Here is a 17,840-nt window from a genome sequence, read left to right as displayed (position 1 = left end):
GATAATTGACTGGGTTCCGTGGGTTGGAGGACGGTCGTGTCCAGAAAAGAGAGGGAGGAAGGAGCAGGTTGTGAAAAAGGATGGGCCTTGAGACTGTTTGTCGGTTCTCGTATTGTTGCAGTTCTTGCATAGTCTTCTATGGGGCAAGTCGATTGAGGGACAAGAGTGCGTGGAGCATGGATTGAGGGTCGCGGCGGAATGCCCCAGCTTGAACAGAAGCGTCTTTCATTGGACGCTCACGGTGCCAAGTTGTCCACTAGACCCAAAAAGGCACGTTGTTGACGGGCGCCCTTTTTTGGTCAATCCCTACCACAAAACGCCTCCTTGACGCAACCTTGGACCCTGCACTTTGTTCTATTGTCTATACTGCATTTCAGATCCTAGACTGAATCAACATCCATGCCTTGGGCCAACTGGTTGTAAGACCGACAAGCGCAAAGACACTCCCACAACCACATGCTCTGAAAAGAAACCTGCCTGCTATGGCGAAACTCAATGATCCCCCCCTTCCGCCCACGGAGAGTTTGGAGTCCCGTAAGTTCTACCTGCCCTCTGCGCATAACTTGAATAGAAGGCTATATCTTCACCACCCAGTAAGTGCTGACCATGTATGTATGTACTGCAGTGAAACGGCGCTTCATCCGGCAAAACCGCGAAATCGCCCGCGCCAACTCGACCCAGTCGCAACGCGTCCGCAATCTCGAAACAGAAATCTCCCGCCTCGTGGCCGAGAACATATCCCTGAGAGAACAGATCATAGCTGCGCAGGCGGAAGCGGAGCGATGGCGCGCAACGAGTTCTGTGAATGCGGAGATTTTGGATCTGAGAGACAGACTAAACAGAAAAGTCGAGGAGGTTGCCGAGATGCTTGTCGAGATGGGCAATTTACCGGAAAAAGCTGCGAGGAAGGGCAGACGAAAAAGTAGGCTGGTCAGAGAGACGATGAGTAGTGCTACGGAACAAGAGTGGAGGAATAGACTGTCGATCAGAGAAGCATTGGCTCAAGAGAAGGGAGGAGAATTGTATGACGGACGGTTACCCTCAATCCACGAGGACAAGCTGTATCCGCGAAGGACGCTGGAGAATGCTGAATTGTTGGCCTTGCAGGAAGAGGCTGCCCTGCAACAAGCGACCGAGTCGCCCGAACTCGGGCCTCCCCCAGTTGCACATTTTGACGTCGTGTCTGAGCCCCCTGGTCTCGACTCGGCACGGACATCTGAGGATGAGAACATCGGTGAAGAAGTCATGCAGTTACCATCAGTCCTGGAAAGGAGGCGGAAACGTCGAACGAGTACCCTCATCCACGACCTGCCAACAGAAGAAACTCCAGGACCAGAACCAGATGCGCTGCCAATGAAGCCGAGTCAGCAGTTATTGAAGTCAGGTGCAAAGAGGAAGCTGGATATCTCTGAGCTCGACGAGCCTGTTACTCAGCAGCCGTCGAACGAGAATGATGATTTTGTCTTTCAACGCCGGCAAGAAATCTGGAGCAACGCTACCGTCAACAGCAAAAAGGCCTCCAGATTTACGAGGCCACCAGGTCGAGAGAGCGGGGATGCGACAGACCTTGCAACGCAAGCAAGCCCTCAGAAGCCCGCGAGCGCCACCAGGAAGATACTTGCACCCAAGAGTACAAATTCACCAGCTAAGAGGAGGGTACAGGTGCCCGAGAAACTCAAAGACAATCGAGATCTTCAGGAAAACCACCCAATCATCAAGCCGACACGCCAGAAAGACCGTCAAGCACATGTGATTATTGAAACGTCGAATGATCAAGATGGTAAGGATATTCCGCCAAAGACTCCAGCTGCCGAAGCCGGCGACATTCTATCACCTATATCCACAGAGCCATCTTCTCGAACATCCAACCAACCAAAAGAGGCGACAGTCTTGAACTCGGTAGAGGATGTGCTTAACGGAAGCATAGGGCGGGGATCTCGCCGTGCGAGACCGCAAGTCAGTTACGCCGAGCCGAACCTGCGAGATAAGATGAGAAGGCCTAGCAAGGGATTAGTGGGGGCGGTAGAGGGCATAGAGAAGCAAAGAGAAAGTACTTCGAGCACTAGAGGCACAAGTATGGAGCGGGCGAAATCCGAAGATGTCAGAGTCAAGCAGGAGAACGAAATCAGCGGTGAGGATGAAAGGTGGAGGGATCCAGCAGTACCAGCCTCGACTGCTCGCAAGAAGGAGGAGCCAATCAGTCCTTTGAGGGGGAAGGAGAGGAAGGAGAAAGAAGATGATGGGACCAGGAAGTCGGGCAAACAACTGGTACCCAACACTTCGGATGAGCTTGAGAAGGCTGTCGAGCGATTGAGTATTTTTGACCAACCATCCTCTTCTCCGATCGACGATTCGAAAGAAACGCGGACAGACACAGAAGGGCACAAATCGTCAAGAAGTTCGGCAGCAGCAGCGAGACGAAAACCTTTGTCAAGCGCTACCACGACAACTAGGAGGCATTCTATGCAGCCTTCTTCCGCGTCTTCAGGTGGATCCGCTGAGCTCCCTTCTGCTTCTCGCCATTTTGGGGATCCATCAAAATCCGACACACAAGCGCCACTTCCACGACCAAGCTCTGCGGCAAGTCTGCGTGGGGACGGTCTGTCCAGCGGCAGAACTTCAGCGGTCAAGGATCTGAAGCGCTCGCACAGCGTGAGTTCCAGCTTGAAAGACAAAGAGCCCGCAACATCTGGTGCCGAAACGGGACATGCCGCGAATTCGAGGGTTGAAAGAGCACTGAACCGACGGCGGAGTATGATGGTATAGCAACCTTGAGTGTGACCGATCCGGTGAATGTCTGACACCGGACATTTCTTGGGAGACCTCGAGGTCAATTTGTTGGATCTTTCCTTTGCTCTGGGAATTGGACAGCGTCAATGATTCCAAAACACGAATCTCAAAGATCCTTGACTTTCCTGTCATTCAAGCGAACGACTTCTGAGTGGAGGAGTAGAGAGCGATATTCTCGTCCTGCTCCTCTTTATGACCCATGCCCCTCCTTTATCCAGATATACCACATCCATTTATTTTGCTTTAGTACCTACGACCTCAATCATCCATGCCCATTCAGGCCATTGCCATTGCCAGTGTCATCGTCGCCGTAGTCCACATTCACCGCCATCGCCATGATAACCCGTTCCAACCGGTCCGCATATTCCTTCATTTCCCTCCTCCTCGCGTGCCGTTCCTGCTCCATTTTTTGGACTTTATCCGCTAGCACCTTAATGTCCTCTGCTTGTTCTTGGGTTCCCTTCCCAATCCCGGGAAGTCGCGAGATCAACATTTCGATCTGCTGGCCCTTGAGGACTAGATCTTCGGCCAATTCGCGCTGCGCATTGGCGAATGTCGCGGGGGGGACAGGGTGTAAGGGGAACGGGGCGCGGTCGGTGTCCTCGGGCCCGGGGTTGACGGTCGGGATCGCGGTCATGGCGGAGGTGGTGTCGTTGGGAGGGTTTAAGGCTTGAAAGCGAGAGCTGGCTCTGGCTGTCGCCATCCCCGCCGGCGGATTGGTAAACGGGTCATTCGGGTCCGGGTCCGGCGCGACCAAGGGGTGTCGTTGCGAGAGGTAGGAGAGTGTCGCAAAGAATTGGGTCAGGAGTTGGTCGTAGCAGGTTTGGAGTTGGGTGAGGATGTCGTTGGACATTGTCACCGTGTCTGATAGAGAGAGTGAGAGAGGAAGATGGGGGTTTATGGTTGTGGTTATGAGCTGTTGGATGTTTAGAAGAACAACGCGAAAGTGTGTGTTCCTTTGGAGAGGATTGGATATGAAGGTTGTGGGTGTTGGTCTGGGAGAGACACTACCAACCTAGGTATGTAGGGTTGTTGGGTAGACAAGGCTGCGCCAGCCTTGCATTCACCCCTCACCACCCAGGCTCCGGGCCATAGGCCTCGCTCTCTAGGCTCCCCTAACACTCGGTATGCGGGAGATCAGCGCCCGGAAGCAGAGTCGGGGTCGCCTGGATATCTCCGCTGGTCTGCCGGGCAGTTGATTGACGAGCCACTCATGTTCTCCCGCTAACATGCAGCAATATCGTCAGCCTTGCCATCCACTTGCCTGCCTCAAGATCAAGAGATTATTTCCATTTGCCTCTGCCGGTTTCGCTGCCTTCGCTCCAACCCATGAGTAATCTATTCCATCAATGAATGACTACCATTTCCTCAGACTGTCTCTCTATTCATCTCATAGACATGTATGCCACTGCCATTCGCTTTACTAGACTAATCTGAGTCTACGTCACGGGCTTCGTTCAGCCGCAGCCACCTCCAAGTCAACTCTCCAACAAGCCCCTCCAAGCCCATCCGCGGAACCTATATTGAACCATGCATCAGTCTTTCACAGGCAGTGCCCGCAAACCTCGCCAGGTCAACCTCTCCGGCCGCACCCATACCAACCCATGGGCTTCCCTTCCGAAATCAGCGCAGGCCAATGCTTCTGCCGCAAGCAATACGATTGCCCAGGCTCAAGCGGACCGGATAAGGAGACAACAGGACAGAGAAAGAACAAATGCTACAAGAACTCTTCAGAGGATATGGCGTGGGCACGCGAGTCGTCGGCAGCAGAAATTGCGATGGAGACAGATCTGGGATGAGAACGAACAGCAGAGACTGGGGTCGCAGAGCCGGGTGGATTACCAAGGCCTTGTCGACACAGGCGCAACAATCCCGGCTTATGACAACTCCCTACAGATTCTCCTCCAGTTGCGGCTGTTGCTTAGATTTCAAGAGTTTAGGAGAGGCAGGGCAAGGGATGACTTGGACGTGCTCAGATTGCTCTACTTCGGCGAGGCTCTGCATCGAACCACGATTTCATTACGCTTCGAGTTGGATGACAGCTGGCGGTACAGCCTCTCTCGACTAGGACTACTTGAGGTGCGCCACCTCAAGGGCATCATTGGGGACCACACAGACAATGTCAGAATATCTTACGGACCAAGAATACTGAAAATGATCACTATGTTGGCTGAATATGTACCGGATGATATAGCCAAGGATTCGGCAATCTACTTCGAGGCGGTCGATTTAGCTTTACGCAAACAAGAGGAGGAGGCGTGGCAACGGGCCTCAATTGAGACGATAGCTGCTCTTCTGAGATGTCCTTCCACCCAAAAGCAATCGGCATACGCTGCGTTTGCAAAACAGTTCCTGACCAAAGATTCATTTTCAGGGCGCAGAGACATTCTGAAAGAATTTTCTTATTCCTTAAACCTGCAGGAGCTGGCGCAGGCAATTGCGAAGGAGGTTGAGGACACGGACAGGAGTGGAATGCGTCCATTGACCACTGCCAAGTTATTGTGGCAACTAGCTCATCTCATATATATCCACGACATCCGGAAAGAAGGTTACGCTGGTCAGAGTGCGTATATCGAAGCACTCTCGGCCGTGTTGGGAGAGTGTGCAAATGAGGTTGCCGAGCGGATGGACCTGACCGACCAGCACATGCTCAACACTACTAAGAAGAGTGCTCCCGAACCCTTACCGGGATTTGTGAGGGATATGATCTCAAGGCTGTCGGAGCAGGATACTTTGCGAGCCATTCTGAAAGAGATGGGCTCATCAACATCGTCAGGAATGTCTAGCGACGGTGCAGACTTTGATTCTGCGAAGCGACTAGCAAATTTCGCGGTTGCTCTGCTAAGAGCTTTTCCTACCCGGGCACAGGATATTCGAATGTCTTTGTATCAAAGCTCTGTCAGATCAGTTGGAAACGCAGATATGTCCACCATTCAATACTTCTGGAACGCGGCACGGACGACCGGCGTCTTCAACAAGATTTCTCAAGACTACCGTGTCGTGCTATCGGTCCTGACAGAGGCGGCTCCCAAAACCAATCAAATAGGTCAAGCACCGTTGTCCAGAAATGAAATCGCTCGATGGCGCGATGAGTGGCGGATAATCCTGCTCTTCCTCGAGTTGTACACGTTTGTGCTGAAGTTCATGGATGACGACGATTTCTTCTCCTACGAGAAACTGCACGCATTTGGGGCTGCCACTGGTTCACCAACAAGTTTGTTGTCTAGAAAAGGATCGCTGCCCTTGGACGAGGTGGCGCTGATGACTATATTTCTGAAGAATCTGGCTTTTACACTGTACTGGAACGCAGCCGACTTGGTGGAGAGCACTGATCAAGACGAGGACCTCGCCATATCTGCGCTCTTTGGCAGTCCGGGGCGTTCATCTGCCAAGAACACGGAAAAGAAACAACAGACCTTGACTGGGAATGGTGTATCGCAAGCCTACCTCAAGGGTTTAGTCACAGGCTTACTGCGGATGCTACACGAAAGAGACTCTAGGGTGTCATTTGTACCTCCTGAACACTGGTTAATGACCAATCAGGTCAGCATGGCCGGGTTCATTTCTGCCGTTGTCGCGGAGGAAGAGAAGAGGCACGAATTGGATGACGAAGATGACACAGAAGACCAGCAAGATGAGCTTGACAGGGAGGTCGAGATGGATAGCTCTGTGGGCTCATCAGCTGGCGAGGCTCTACTGAGCTCCATGTTTGGCATACGACCATCACACATTCCCAGAAGCAGGGCATCGAGGGTGGCGGAGCGGGCGGAAAAGCAGCGACTGCAGGCCAGAAAGAAGCGACAGCTCGAGGCATTGGCACCACGGCTTGAAATCCTTCGCAACCTCCCATTCTTTATCCCATTTGAAACAAGAGTCCAGATCTTCCGTGAATTTATTTATCGAGACCAGTTCCGGAGACGGAACGGAGCCACCGACCCCGACACCTGGCGTATGGGCGTGGCTGCAAGCCAAGGTCAAACGGCAGACGGCCGGCCCTTGGGTATTGACATCCTCTCCAGGCATCATGCTCAAATTCGTCGAGGTGAAGTCTTTATGGATGCCTACGAGGCCTTCTACGGGCTTGGAGAAGGGCTCAAAGAACCAATACAGATCACCTTTATCGACCAATTTGGCACCCCAGAGGCTGGCATTGACGGAGGGGGCGTGACAAAAGAGTTTCTCATCAGCGTGACCAGCGAAGCATTTGATCCCGATGCCAAGCTACCAATGTTCAAGGAGAATGCTCAAAGATACCTATTCCCAAATCCTACAATCTACCAGGAGACCGCGGAATACCAGAGACTCCTTGGGGTTCCATGGGGTACCCAGGAGATGGCATTTGCGATGGCTGAACTTCTTCGCCATTACCAGTTCCTGGGCCGAATTGTCGGAAAGTGCCTATACGAGGGTATCCTGATCGACGTCTACTTTGCTGGCTTCTTCCTGCTGAAGTGGGCACTCACTGGCGGGACGACGGTGGGTTCAAACGAATCCGCCTATCGAGCAACAATCAATGACCTCCGAGAATATGACGAGGAATTATACCAGGGTCTTCTGAAGCTGAAGAACTATTCCGGAGACGTGGAGACGGACTTCTCGCTTGACTTCACGGTGACTGACGAGATTACGATCGATGACGATGATGGCACCAAGGTGTCCAAGACAATCACCACCGAACTGCTTCCGAACGGCGCAAATACTCCTGTCACCAACGCCAACCGATTGCTGTACATTGACCGAATCGTGAGATATCGACTGCAGCAGCAGCCCAAGGCAGTCACGGACGCGTTTCTCAAGGGTCTCGGTCAGATTATCCAGCCCATGTGGCTCGCCATGTTCAACCAAAAGGAATTGCAGAAACTCGTTGGTGGTGACAACACGGAACTCGACATTCCTGATCTCCGCCGCAACACACAATACGGAGGAGTCTACGCCATCGGCGATGATGGGCGTGAGCATCCCACAATCCAACTATTCTGGAAAGCCCTCCAGGAGATGTCGGACGAAGATAGGCGGAAAGTGCTCAAGTTCGTGACCAGCACTCCACGGGCACCACTGCTGGGATTCAGTCATCTGACCCCGAAGTTCAGCATTCGTGACTCCAGCGGCGACCAGGACCGGCTCCCCAGCACGTCGACGTGCGTGAATCTGCTCAAGTTGCCACGGTACGAAGATCTCAAGACGATGAAAGAAAAGCTTCTATATGCAGTCAACGCGGGGGCTGGATTTGACTTGTCGTGAGAAAGCAGAAGGGTGGAAATGATAGTATCCGGGTCTCTACATCATGCTCTGGGAAGGGAAGAAAATAGGTCAATCGGCATTTCTCTCGAAGATATGTGGACAGATACGAGGCTATGCTCGGCGCCTGTAAAGAATAGCACTGTGAGAATGGCCATCAGTTTCGTCTGCATTGTCTCCATCTGTTATCCTGTTGTTTCCGTTACAGAATCTTGGTTATATATTTGTCAAGACCATCTTTTACCACCGAACCGAAGCCGCGTTGCTTGTCGTCGTCAGCAGCCACGATACCGTGACTGAGACGGAGCTTCTCTACCATTTCATTCGTCCCCATTTGAGGCCCGTCAACATCGCAACGATGCTTTAACCGTTCTTTGAGAATTTGTGAACCGTGCTCCATTGAGCAGCGCACCCATTCCCCTCCTCGGTCGAACCCTTTTCTACTGATTACGTTCGGCCATTGTCCTTCGTTGTCCCCGATGGAATTCGGATCAGCGCTCATCCTTTTCCCGAATCCAGACGCTGACTGTCCGGCCCATATCGCGTTGGGATGTTTTGCGTTCCGACTTGGCCTTGGGGAAGAAGGATCGGGGTCCACTGCAGGCTAGCGAGGTCATTGCGCAGCCTCCAAAACCCAATCAGATGTGCGTGATCAGACACTTGACTTGAGCAGAATACGAGGAACTCGTGTATCCAGTAAGCTGGGCTGGAGCCCGGACGGAGCCCGTCAACACAATCCCATGCATGTGAACTGTCGCTCCATAAATTCCTCATCGTCCCCCTCTTTTGTCTCCAGCTCGTATACTTGTCAGAAAGGGTTGCTGGAGTTGCTTACGAGAACAGGATCTGAGACTGGGAGAGCGAAAAAAAAAACCCCCCATACACACCACTCTTTGGGGGCCTTTTCTATTTGTTTTTGCTCGATTCTAGTTGAGCGCGGACCATTCGCGAGACGCCGACAAGATGAGAGAGAAGCCTCAGCTTTCAGCAGGAGATTACTTCTCCTTGCTCTACACCGTGACTCGAGCCGGTAAGTCCTTTGCCATTTTTGCTAGCCCGTGAGATGGTCGAAGAGGACTAATGAGGCGGGTTTGTAAACAGTGGGCACATTGACCTTCACCACCCTCACGGGCTGGACGAGGGGCGAGGATTGTCCCAAGGATTACAAGCGACATGTCATCTATAGCACTATGCGTGCGATGTTTAACCACTTGTCGGTCAAGCAGATGCAGGCTCTACAGCCAACGACGTACGAGGGTTACACGTCTTTTGCGAAGAAGCGCAAATTCGACCCGGAGGTTGTCGATCTGGATGACGGGGCTTATGGGTGCTTCCTGGGGCCGAAGACGGCGAAGAATGCGCTGGTGTGGTTCCACGGCGGAGGATACACGTTCCCAGCGTCGGACCAGCATTGGATCCTGCTCTGGGATCTCATCGAGCTGGCCAAGAAGAATGGCCACGATCTTCGAGTCATGCTTCTGGAGTATGAACTCACTCCCAAGGGCTACTACCCGCTGCAGCTGAAGCAGGCGGTCGCGGCGATCAAATACCTGTTGGATTCGGGCTTGAAGCCCTCGCGGGTGAGTGAGCAGTTCCTTTTGACGACGCCACCTGACTTGGCCGCCAATACACACAGATTTCCTTCGGCGGCGACTCAGCTGGCGGAAACCTCGCCGCAGCCCTCATAGGCCATCTCTCACACCCGCACCCCGGCGTTCCCCCCATTTCCCTCTCCGAAAACCTGGGAGGCGCCCTCCTGGTTTCTCCGTGGACCTCATTCACCCAAGAAAGAGAGTCGTGGAAGAAGAACTTCAAAAAGGATGCACTGGCCCCGGTCGCAGTGAGGACCTGGTCCGACAACTTCATGACCAAATCACCCGTCGACAACTGGAACCAACCTACCGAAGCGCCGGCTGACTGGTGGAAAGATATCAAGGTGGACAGTGTGGCTATCGTTGGAGGACAGAACGAGGTCCTGATGGACGACATCCGCGAGCTCGCTGAGAGGATGAAGGTACGTCACACAAAAGGATCTTGAGCATCTAGGGACTTGTGGCTGATACCGACGTCCAGGTGCACAATACTACAATTGAATATCTCGAAGCCCCCGGCGAAGCGCATGATGCGATCGTACTGGATAGGACGTTTGGGCTTAAGGACGAGTTGGCATCGGAGCAGTTCATCAACAAGTGGGTTCTGGGCAGGCTGAAGTAGGGCAGAGCAAGGTAGACGGAGGCAGGCGAGGAGGGATAATATCTCTATCACCCGACTTGACGAGGAGTGTGTCTTCCTGATAGTCTTTTGTTGCGGGTATTTGTGTCGAGAAGGATTGGGCGCAGAAGCAATTCTGGTGGACGACAAGTTGCCCATCAAAGTCTACTCGTATTATTGGGCGCAGCCAGAGCCACTCCCCATACCACTGCAGTCCATCTTACATGTTCGATCCCTGGAAAACTCCCTCCAGGGCCTCCACTCAACCTCCTACGCCACCTCAAAAAGCAAAAAGGCATAAGCCGCTGGCCCGCCTCTACCCACCAATTCAACTGCTGCCTTCCCCCCGTTCGCTCCAATAATGGGCTGATGGCGGCGATTCCGTGCCAACTTTCTTCTCGGCTCACAATGCCCAACTGAGGCCCAACTCAGATCCCACCACGAACCATCCCTTTCCCGCGAGAACGAGCTGCAAAAAAGTGGCATCATTCGCTGCCCGATTTTTGCCAGTGTCCTTGAATTTCTCGGGGCCCTACCTACAAGTGCCACCAGGCCCCAGCTCCTCTAAAAGAGCAATTACGTCCTCCATCCATGTCGAATGCGCGGGTCGCAGCCTCGCTCCTCACTCGGTCATTCCCAGTCCCGTAATTCTGACATTCGACCCTTTCAGTCAGAATCACTTGATCCTGCTGCGCCAGGCGGTCCCCCCATCGAACTTGCGACCTTTACTGGCGCCGAGTCGTCACGGACAGAAAGAGACAGAGACAGAGGCACAGGCAGGGACGCGAGACGGTCACAGAAAAGGCTCCTCAAACTTGAGGAGCTCGCCGACCGGGACGACGAGATGAAGTTCTCCCACAGCATCCAGTTCAACGCTGTTCCGGACTGGAGCAGCCACTACATCTCCTACAGCAACCTCAAGAAACTCATCTACTCCCTCGAGAAACAGATCAACCGGCGGACGGGCGAGGTGCAACCTCAAGATGAAGAAAATACCGCTCTGCTGGGCGGCTCGCTCGACCCGGACACTACCTTCAAGCGCATGCTGGACTCGGAGTTGGACAAGGTATGCTCCTTTTATAGGTTGAAAGAGCTGGAAATCTTTGGCGAACTGGACCAGCTTTTGAAAGATGTCGATGGCTACAAGGTCGAGACGCATGACGTGGACATGGAAGATGTGGTCGAAGCCGAGAATCGTCGGAAGGCCATGCGCTCGTCGAGCATATTCAACGTCCCCTTCCGTCGGCGGAGAAGGACTTCGACTATGAGTGTCAGTCTAGAGGAGCCTGAAGGCGATGACAGCGACAGCGACGCTGAAGACAATGCCGCCATGATCAGAAAAAAACCGTCCGGCCGTCCAAGGAGTAAAAGCACTTGGAACACAGATGGGTCAGACCATTCTGCAGTGGCGGAATCTCGCGAAGACCTACGAGCGCCAGACTCGCCCGTGTTCCTTAGGAGGAGACCCAGCTTGGCCATGGAACTCGAGGCGTCTGATCCGGGTCATCTATCATCATTGTATGATTCAGGCATCAATCTGAAAAAGCGCATAATCGGCATCTATGTGTCCTTGTGCGAGTTGAAGTCCTTCATCCAACTCAACCACACCGGATTCAAGAAGGCAGCCAAGAAGTACGACAAGGTGTGCAATCGAGATATTCGAAAGGACTACATGGAAAAATCGGTCAACCCGTCCTACCCGTTTCAGGAAAAGACAATGACCCATCTTGATGAGAATATTGCAAAGGTGGAAAAGGCCTATGCTGACGTCGTCACCAAGGGCGACCAGAACATGGCCCGGAGGGAGCTTCGACTCCATCTCCGCGAGCATGTCGTGTGGGAGAGAAACACCGTCTGGCGTGAGATGATTGGCATCGAGCGCAAAGCTCAAGCCGCCAACTTTGGTATCAGGCAGACCTTGCTGGGTGGAGTACAAGATCCATCAAAGGCACGACTGCAGGGTGATCGAGAAGCTATCGACACAAAGGAAATCGTCACCCCCGTGGGTCGGTACAGGTGTCCGAAGTGGTTGTTCAGTGGTACCTTTTTCACTCTTCTCGGCATTCTGGCGGTTTTCGTGGCCTTGCTCTACATCCCGATCATGAAGCGTCCAGAGCAGCAAAATTGTCTAGCGATGTTGGTCTTCGTGTCGTTGCTCTGGGCCACCGAGGTGATTCCCCTCTTTGTCACCTCTCTGCTGATTCCTTTTCTGGTGGTCGTCCTGCGAATCATGCGATCAGAAGATAAACCTCATCACCGACTGAACCCGAAAGATGCGACCAAGTCCGTCTTTGCGGCTATGTGGACGCCGGTCATCATGTTGTTGCTCGGCGGTTTCACCATCGCAGCGGCATTGTCGAAATACCACATAGCAAAGATGATGGCAACGTTTGTGCTTAGCAAAGCCGGCACCAAAGCCCGCAACGTGCTCATCACCAACATGTTCGTCGGCATGTTCTTGAGCATGTGGATCTCCAATGTTGCCGCACCTGTGCTGTGCTTCAGCATCATTCAACCGATCCTCCGCAACCTACCGGCGGACAGTAACATGTCCAAAGCCTTGATCTTGGGAATCGCTCTAGCGTCGAACATTGGCGGTGCCGCCTCACCCATCGCCTCGCCACAGAATATCATCGCGCTGCAAAACATGAAACCGCAGCCAAGCTGGGGGATCTGGTTCTTCATCGCTTTGCCGGTGTGTATCCTCAGCATCATTTTGATCTGGCTTTTGTTGGTTGTCACCTTTAAACCTGGCAAGGGAACCACCATCGTGCCTATCCGACCAATGAAGGACAAGCTCAATGGTGTGCAGTATTTTATCATCCTGGTCACGCTGATCACCATTGCCCTGTGGTGTGCTTCTCATCAGTTGGAAAGTGTATTCGGGGATATGGGCGTCGTTGCCATCATCCCTCTGGTGCTGTTCTTCGGTACGGGTATTTTGACCAAAGAAGACTTCAACAACTTCCTGTGGACGATCATCATCCTGGCTGCGGGCGGTCTTTCTCTGGGTCGCGCAGTTTCCTCGTCGGGGCTGCTCCACTCGATTGCCAAGGGTATCACCGAGCGTGTGGACAGTCTCTCGATATATGGCGTACTCGTGGTCTTTGCTTCGTTGGTGCTTGTGGTCGCTACATTCATCAGCCATACAGTGGCGGCGCTGATTATCCTACCGCTTGTGGCGCAGGTGGGCGAGAGCATGAAGGAGCCGCACCCGAATCTGTTGGTCATGGGTGCGGCGTTGATGTGTTCAGCGGCGATGGGGTTGCCCACGTCCGGATTTCCGAATATGAGTAAGTCCTTCTCCTTTTCATTTGTCTACAACAGATTCCCGAGTTTAGTTGCTAACAAGACCTCTAGCTGCAATCATGATGGAAGTACCCGAGACAGGCGTGCGATATCTGCGAGTCAAACACTTCTTGACCCGCGGTGTTCCGGCATCTGTTATCACGTTTGCAATTGTGATTACTGTCGGGTATGGCTTGATGATGGCTGCTGGTCTTTGAATTGGTGGCTTACAGCCCTTGCGTGAGCTGTTTGCCAGTCCCCTTGCGTGTTCGTTATTTATACCCTATATATCTAAAATAATTGATAGCCTGCTTCTTTTGGAAGCTCTGTCTTTTTTTCTTTTTTGTTTCGCACTTTCCGCCATCGTCTGGCATCGCCTCACTTCGGGATCTCTCTCAGAGAAAATCCGACTGGCGACATCGTCTCGGACAGGCCGTATGCGATCTGCCGCGTCTTCTTGGGCCTCTTAGAGCGCGGCAGCAACTTGAATCCGCCTTGCGCCCACATGACTTCGCCGAGGGCAGGGCCAGGGTGCCCGACCGAGAGGGCCAGGACTGCCAGAGCCATCATTGCACCGTCGAGGACCATGAATTTGGTTTCGTCGTTTGCGATGGCGCTTCCGAAGCCGTGGCTCAGCTCGGCCACCCGGAAGGAACATCGGATGAGGATCGCGACGGTTGAGATCGCGATTGCTGATCGAGAGAAAGGGGGATTGTGAGTGAGGAAATGCGCGCTGGAAAGGAGGTGTTTTGGAACTCACCAGATAAGAAAAGCTTGAATGCGAGTTTTCTTCGAAGCGCGGCGCTGTTGCGGTTGACCAGGCCCGCTCGTTTGTGGATGGAGAACACAATCTGGAGACACAGCCCGCAGAAGACAGTGGTGGATGCCACTTGGCTGGCAAGCCCCGCAATCATCAGGTTGATCCCGGTCTGTTCTAGCCCGGGTGAGATGTCCAACGAGGCCAAGGCACCCCCGGCAGCCTGGAGAACCAGCGACACAAAGTCGCATCCGACAAAGACGACAGTGATGGCCCGCGGGCTGAGGAGACTCACTCCCAAACCGTAGACGGCGATGATCCGGGCTAGGCAGATGTAGATGGCACCCGAAAAAAATGCCGGACCGATCGTCAGTCCGACCAGGTAGATGATGAAGTAGGTGTTGTTGAAGTCGTCGTAGTGTAGTTGGATTCGAGACACGTATCCCATTATCTCCAGGCCGATGCCGCCCAGCATGCCGAACATGAAGCCCCATGTACGGTATCGAAGACCCAAATAGATCTGTAAGAGGCACGCGAGGCAGAAGACAGCCAGGTAGAAAGCGTTTCCGGCGAGCGAGGGGATGTATCGCAACTGGCCGTAATCCTGGACGGAGCAGGTGGCGTATGTGCAGTTGGCAGGGTCGAATGTTGAGTTCATGGTTGGGGAAGTGTCGGTGCAACAGAATCAGAGAACAAGGGAGGAACAGGTGGTAGAGACTGGGTCTTCTGAGGTCCTCTTGGGATTTCCCTACCTTTGCTGAGAGCAGTATATATGCATTCTCGGCGCATACCGTCTGAGGAGGGAGATTGACATGGTTCCTCGTCCGCGCGTGCGTGGCCGTGGCTGTTGTTCGACTCCGCCATGGTGATTGCTCCGCCTGGCTGGTCATGCTTGATCTAGGGCCTTTCTTGGAGCTCCACGTCGGTGTCATCGCAGCAAATGTTCTGGGAAAGAGAAGTTATGGTACAAGGAAGAAATGGTGGTGCCTGACGAGGCTCGGTCTTTGAGTTTGGACCATTCCCTTTCCGGCACCTGCTAGAGATCCGCTCTCTATTGGCATGGAGCATGAGCCTCAGTTCTTAATGCGACCTGCATCCATATCACGGCCAGCTTGAGGGACACGCACAGCATGGATCTTCTTCTTCTTGTGTGCTTCTCATCTCGGTCTTTGACTTCGCCAGATGTCGCTCGACTCACCAGCCCCAGCAACCCAGAAGCAGAGGACGCGTACCAACGTCCGGCAATCAAAGTACGGGTGCTTTACCTGCCGGTGAGAACTTCCAGCATGGTCATTTTGAATCCAGAACTTCCCCTGACAATTTTGATAGGGCCCGTCGAGTAAAGTGTGATGAGTTCAAGCCGCACTGTTTACGCTGCCAGCGCGGCAAACGCACCTGTGAAGGCTACCCTGAGGGAGCGCCTCGTGCCCAAGAACAGGCGCAGACGGCCATAGCACTTTCTCCCGAACCAGAAAGCCCCGACTGCGTCAGTCTCAGCAGGCCAACGCAGCTGGGAGCGAACCCGGAACTTGACCGGCTGCGTCTACTGGCCTGTGCCGTGTTCTCACAAGGACGGCCTGGTGCAAGGACCGAAGCAGAAACTGCGTTTTGGACCCATCTCGTGCCTCAGCTCGCACTGTCCATTCCAAGTGTCAGAGAGGCCGCCGCCGCATTTGCAGCATCTTACGAGCAACAGGTGCTGAAGAGATATTGTGGTGCTGCCAGGTTCAAGGCCCTGAAACAAATCATGGCGGCGATAGCCAAAATTCGACAGGATGTCCTTCGCCTCCCCCACGGCCCTCTGCCAGTACTTGTGGCGTGTATCCTGCTGGCCTGTGCGGAAACGATCCAGCACCGACACACCGATGCTCTGCTTCATCTGCGAGGTGCATTCTCGGTCATGAATTCCCGCGAATGGCTTGCAGCAAGATCCGCGAACAGCAAAGCTCTGCTTGAAGATGACCTGTCGTGTCTTTTTGGAAAATTGGACTTGCAGGTCATTACTTATGCGCTGGCAAATCCTCCAGAGCTCCAATTTCCTGTTGCACCGGGTATCGACGCGGACGTAACCACGTTCACTCCCCAACAGGCAGACCGTGAGCTCTTCCGGACGTTGCACTCCTGCTACAGTTTCGCCACAAAGGCCTCTGAATACAAATATCTCCCTCGCGCAGACTCTCGGGAGTTGCTGGTGCTAGAGCAGAGCCGTCATATCGCCGAACTGAACAGATGGCTTTCACGCTACCGACAATACTCAAAGATGTGCCATGACATTTCACCGCTCAACGATCTGCATGGACTCGTGCTTCAGGCGCATTGTCTCAGTGCGCTCATCTATGTCTCGAATATCCTCGATCCATTTGAAACAGGGTACGACAGGTACGCGCCACAGTTCCAACAGATCGTCGAGTGTGTCGAACAGGCCATGAGTGCCAAAGCTATCGAGGCCGACATGCCCACCTTCAACGCTGAAATGGGAATCATCCAGCCACTCTTCTTCACAGCCGTAAAGTATCGTGACTCTGCGTGGCGATCAAAAGCGATATCCCTGCTGCAGAAATGCGGGAGAGAAGGGCCGTAAGTTGACCCTGTATTGACAAAAGAGGTTGTCGCGTCTGGCCCAACGACTTCTGGTTTGGACTTTGCCCGCCTTGAAAATAAGCTAACCATGTTGTGTAGATGGTCTGGGTCCGTCGAGGGAGCCGCTGCTGACTGTGTGGCTCGGGCGGAAGAGACGGCAGCATCTCAAACAGCAAACGCAGCCTCGTGCGTGGTGTCGTCGGCGTCCCGACCCGTGTTCCTCCCTCAGGACATTCCCGAACGGGCACGAGTAGCTGGGCATTCTCTGTTCGAGATAATCGGGGAGGACCCCTCGGGCACAACGTGGGCTGTTATTGAGATGTCCAGATGCCGCGATATGCATGCGATGCTGCTTGATGGGTCGCCCCAGCCCGACGCCAGGTCGCCCCAACCCGATGCCAAGAAACACTGGTTGTACTGGAGGGAGACATGCCCGATTCGGCTATTGGGAGAATGAATTTTTGCAGGGCGATGCCGTCGAGTTGTATGCAGTCTGCTCCCTGTTGTCGGACTCAATAGTTTCGGCTCTATTGAGTTTGGGGACCCGATGTTCACACCGTATTATACGACCTCAATAGGCCTGGAGAGCGGGTCAAGGACAGTGGAGAACAATGGCGAGGAGGGCATCGGGAGGACATCGTCGTCTTCAATCCCCTTGCGGAGCTTCTTTGACAATATGCAGCCCATTGTTGCTGTTGTGGTGGTTTCTGGAAAGGCAACTGGTCAAGAAAGAGGCAGCAACACAGGCCAGTGGACCTCTCGATCAATCGGCATACCGTGCTTCGAGTGGCAGATTTGAGCATTCCGAAGTGGTTGCCAAACTCACCCAGACGCGTCAAGATGCACGACAAGTGCACAAGGAGGGGACAATATCAAGCTCAATGAGCTCTACAAAAAATATCCAGACAATGAAGAGACTGTGCACGATGACGAATATCCGGATGCTGTGTCTGGCATGTCGAATGCCTCTAAGCAG

The 17,840-nt window shown here is 53.5% G+C and overlaps 7 protein-coding genes across 7 annotated transcripts; 5 read left to right on the top strand and 2 right to left on the bottom strand.

Moving 5' to 3' along the window:
• Window positions 1-606: 606 nt before the first annotated feature.
• Window positions 607-2,766, top strand: Z520_06932 (uncharacterized protein; the record flags this gene model as incomplete). Its single annotated transcript, XM_016777432.1, has 1 exon — window positions 607-2,766. One exon carries the CDS (start codon window positions 607-609, stop codon window positions 2,764-2,766), a length of 2,160 nt encoding a protein of 719 aa, XP_016631603.1.
• Window positions 2,767-3,052: 286 nt separating this feature from the next.
• On the bottom strand, window positions 3,053-3,643 carry Z520_06931 (uncharacterized protein; the record flags this gene model as incomplete). Its single annotated transcript, XM_016777431.1, has 1 exon — window positions 3,053-3,643. One exon carries the CDS (start codon window positions 3,641-3,643, stop codon window positions 3,053-3,055), a length of 591 nt encoding a protein of 196 aa, XP_016631602.1.
• Window positions 3,644-4,320: 677 nt separating this feature from the next.
• Z520_06930 (uncharacterized protein) lies at window positions 4,321-8,031 on the top strand (the record flags this gene model as incomplete). The annotated part of the gene is made up of 1 exon (XM_016777430.1): window positions 4,321-8,031. The coding sequence occupies one exon, from the start codon at window positions 4,321-4,323 to the stop codon at window positions 8,029-8,031; it is 3,711 nt and encodes a 1,236-aa protein (XP_016631601.1).
• A 960-nt stretch (window positions 8,032-8,991) lies between these two features.
• On the top strand, window positions 8,992-10,242 carry Z520_06929 (uncharacterized protein; the record flags this gene model as incomplete). The annotated part of the gene is made up of 4 exons (XM_016777429.1): window positions 8,992-9,058; window positions 9,130-9,608; window positions 9,665-10,042; window positions 10,102-10,242. The coding sequence occupies 4 exons, from the start codon at window positions 8,992-8,994 to the stop codon at window positions 10,240-10,242; spliced, it is 1,065 nt and encodes a 354-aa protein (XP_016631600.1).
• A 595-nt stretch (window positions 10,243-10,837) lies between these two features.
• Window positions 10,838-13,745, top strand: Z520_06928 (uncharacterized protein; the record flags this gene model as incomplete). Its single annotated transcript, XM_016777428.1, has 2 exons — window positions 10,838-13,532; window positions 13,600-13,745. 2 exons carry the CDS (start codon window positions 10,838-10,840, stop codon window positions 13,743-13,745), a joined length of 2,841 nt encoding a protein of 946 aa, XP_016631599.1.
• A 160-nt stretch (window positions 13,746-13,905) lies between these two features.
• Z520_06927 (uncharacterized protein) lies at window positions 13,906-14,942 on the bottom strand (the record flags this gene model as incomplete). The annotated part of the gene is made up of 2 exons (XM_016777427.1): window positions 13,906-14,219; window positions 14,288-14,942. The coding sequence occupies 2 exons, from the start codon at window positions 14,940-14,942 to the stop codon at window positions 13,906-13,908; spliced, it is 969 nt and encodes a 322-aa protein (XP_016631598.1).
• Window positions 14,943-15,466: 524 nt separating this feature from the next.
• On the top strand, window positions 15,467-17,321 carry Z520_06926 (uncharacterized protein; the record flags this gene model as incomplete). Its single annotated transcript, XM_016777426.1, has 3 exons — window positions 15,467-15,555; window positions 15,614-16,861; window positions 16,964-17,321. The coding sequence occupies 3 exons, from the start codon at window positions 15,467-15,469 to the stop codon at window positions 17,319-17,321; spliced, it is 1,695 nt and encodes a 564-aa protein (XP_016631597.1).
• Between the last annotated feature and the right edge of the window lie 519 nt (window positions 17,322-17,840).

This window comes from Fonsecaea multimorphosa (genome assembly GCF_000836435.1).
Source record: "Fonsecaea multimorphosa CBS 102226 unplaced genomic scaffold supercont1.13, whole genome shotgun sequence".
NCBI lineage: Eukaryota > Fungi > Ascomycota > Eurotiomycetes > Chaetothyriales > Herpotrichiellaceae > Fonsecaea > Fonsecaea multimorphosa.
This window is presented reverse-complemented; position numbering and strand designations above follow the sequence as displayed.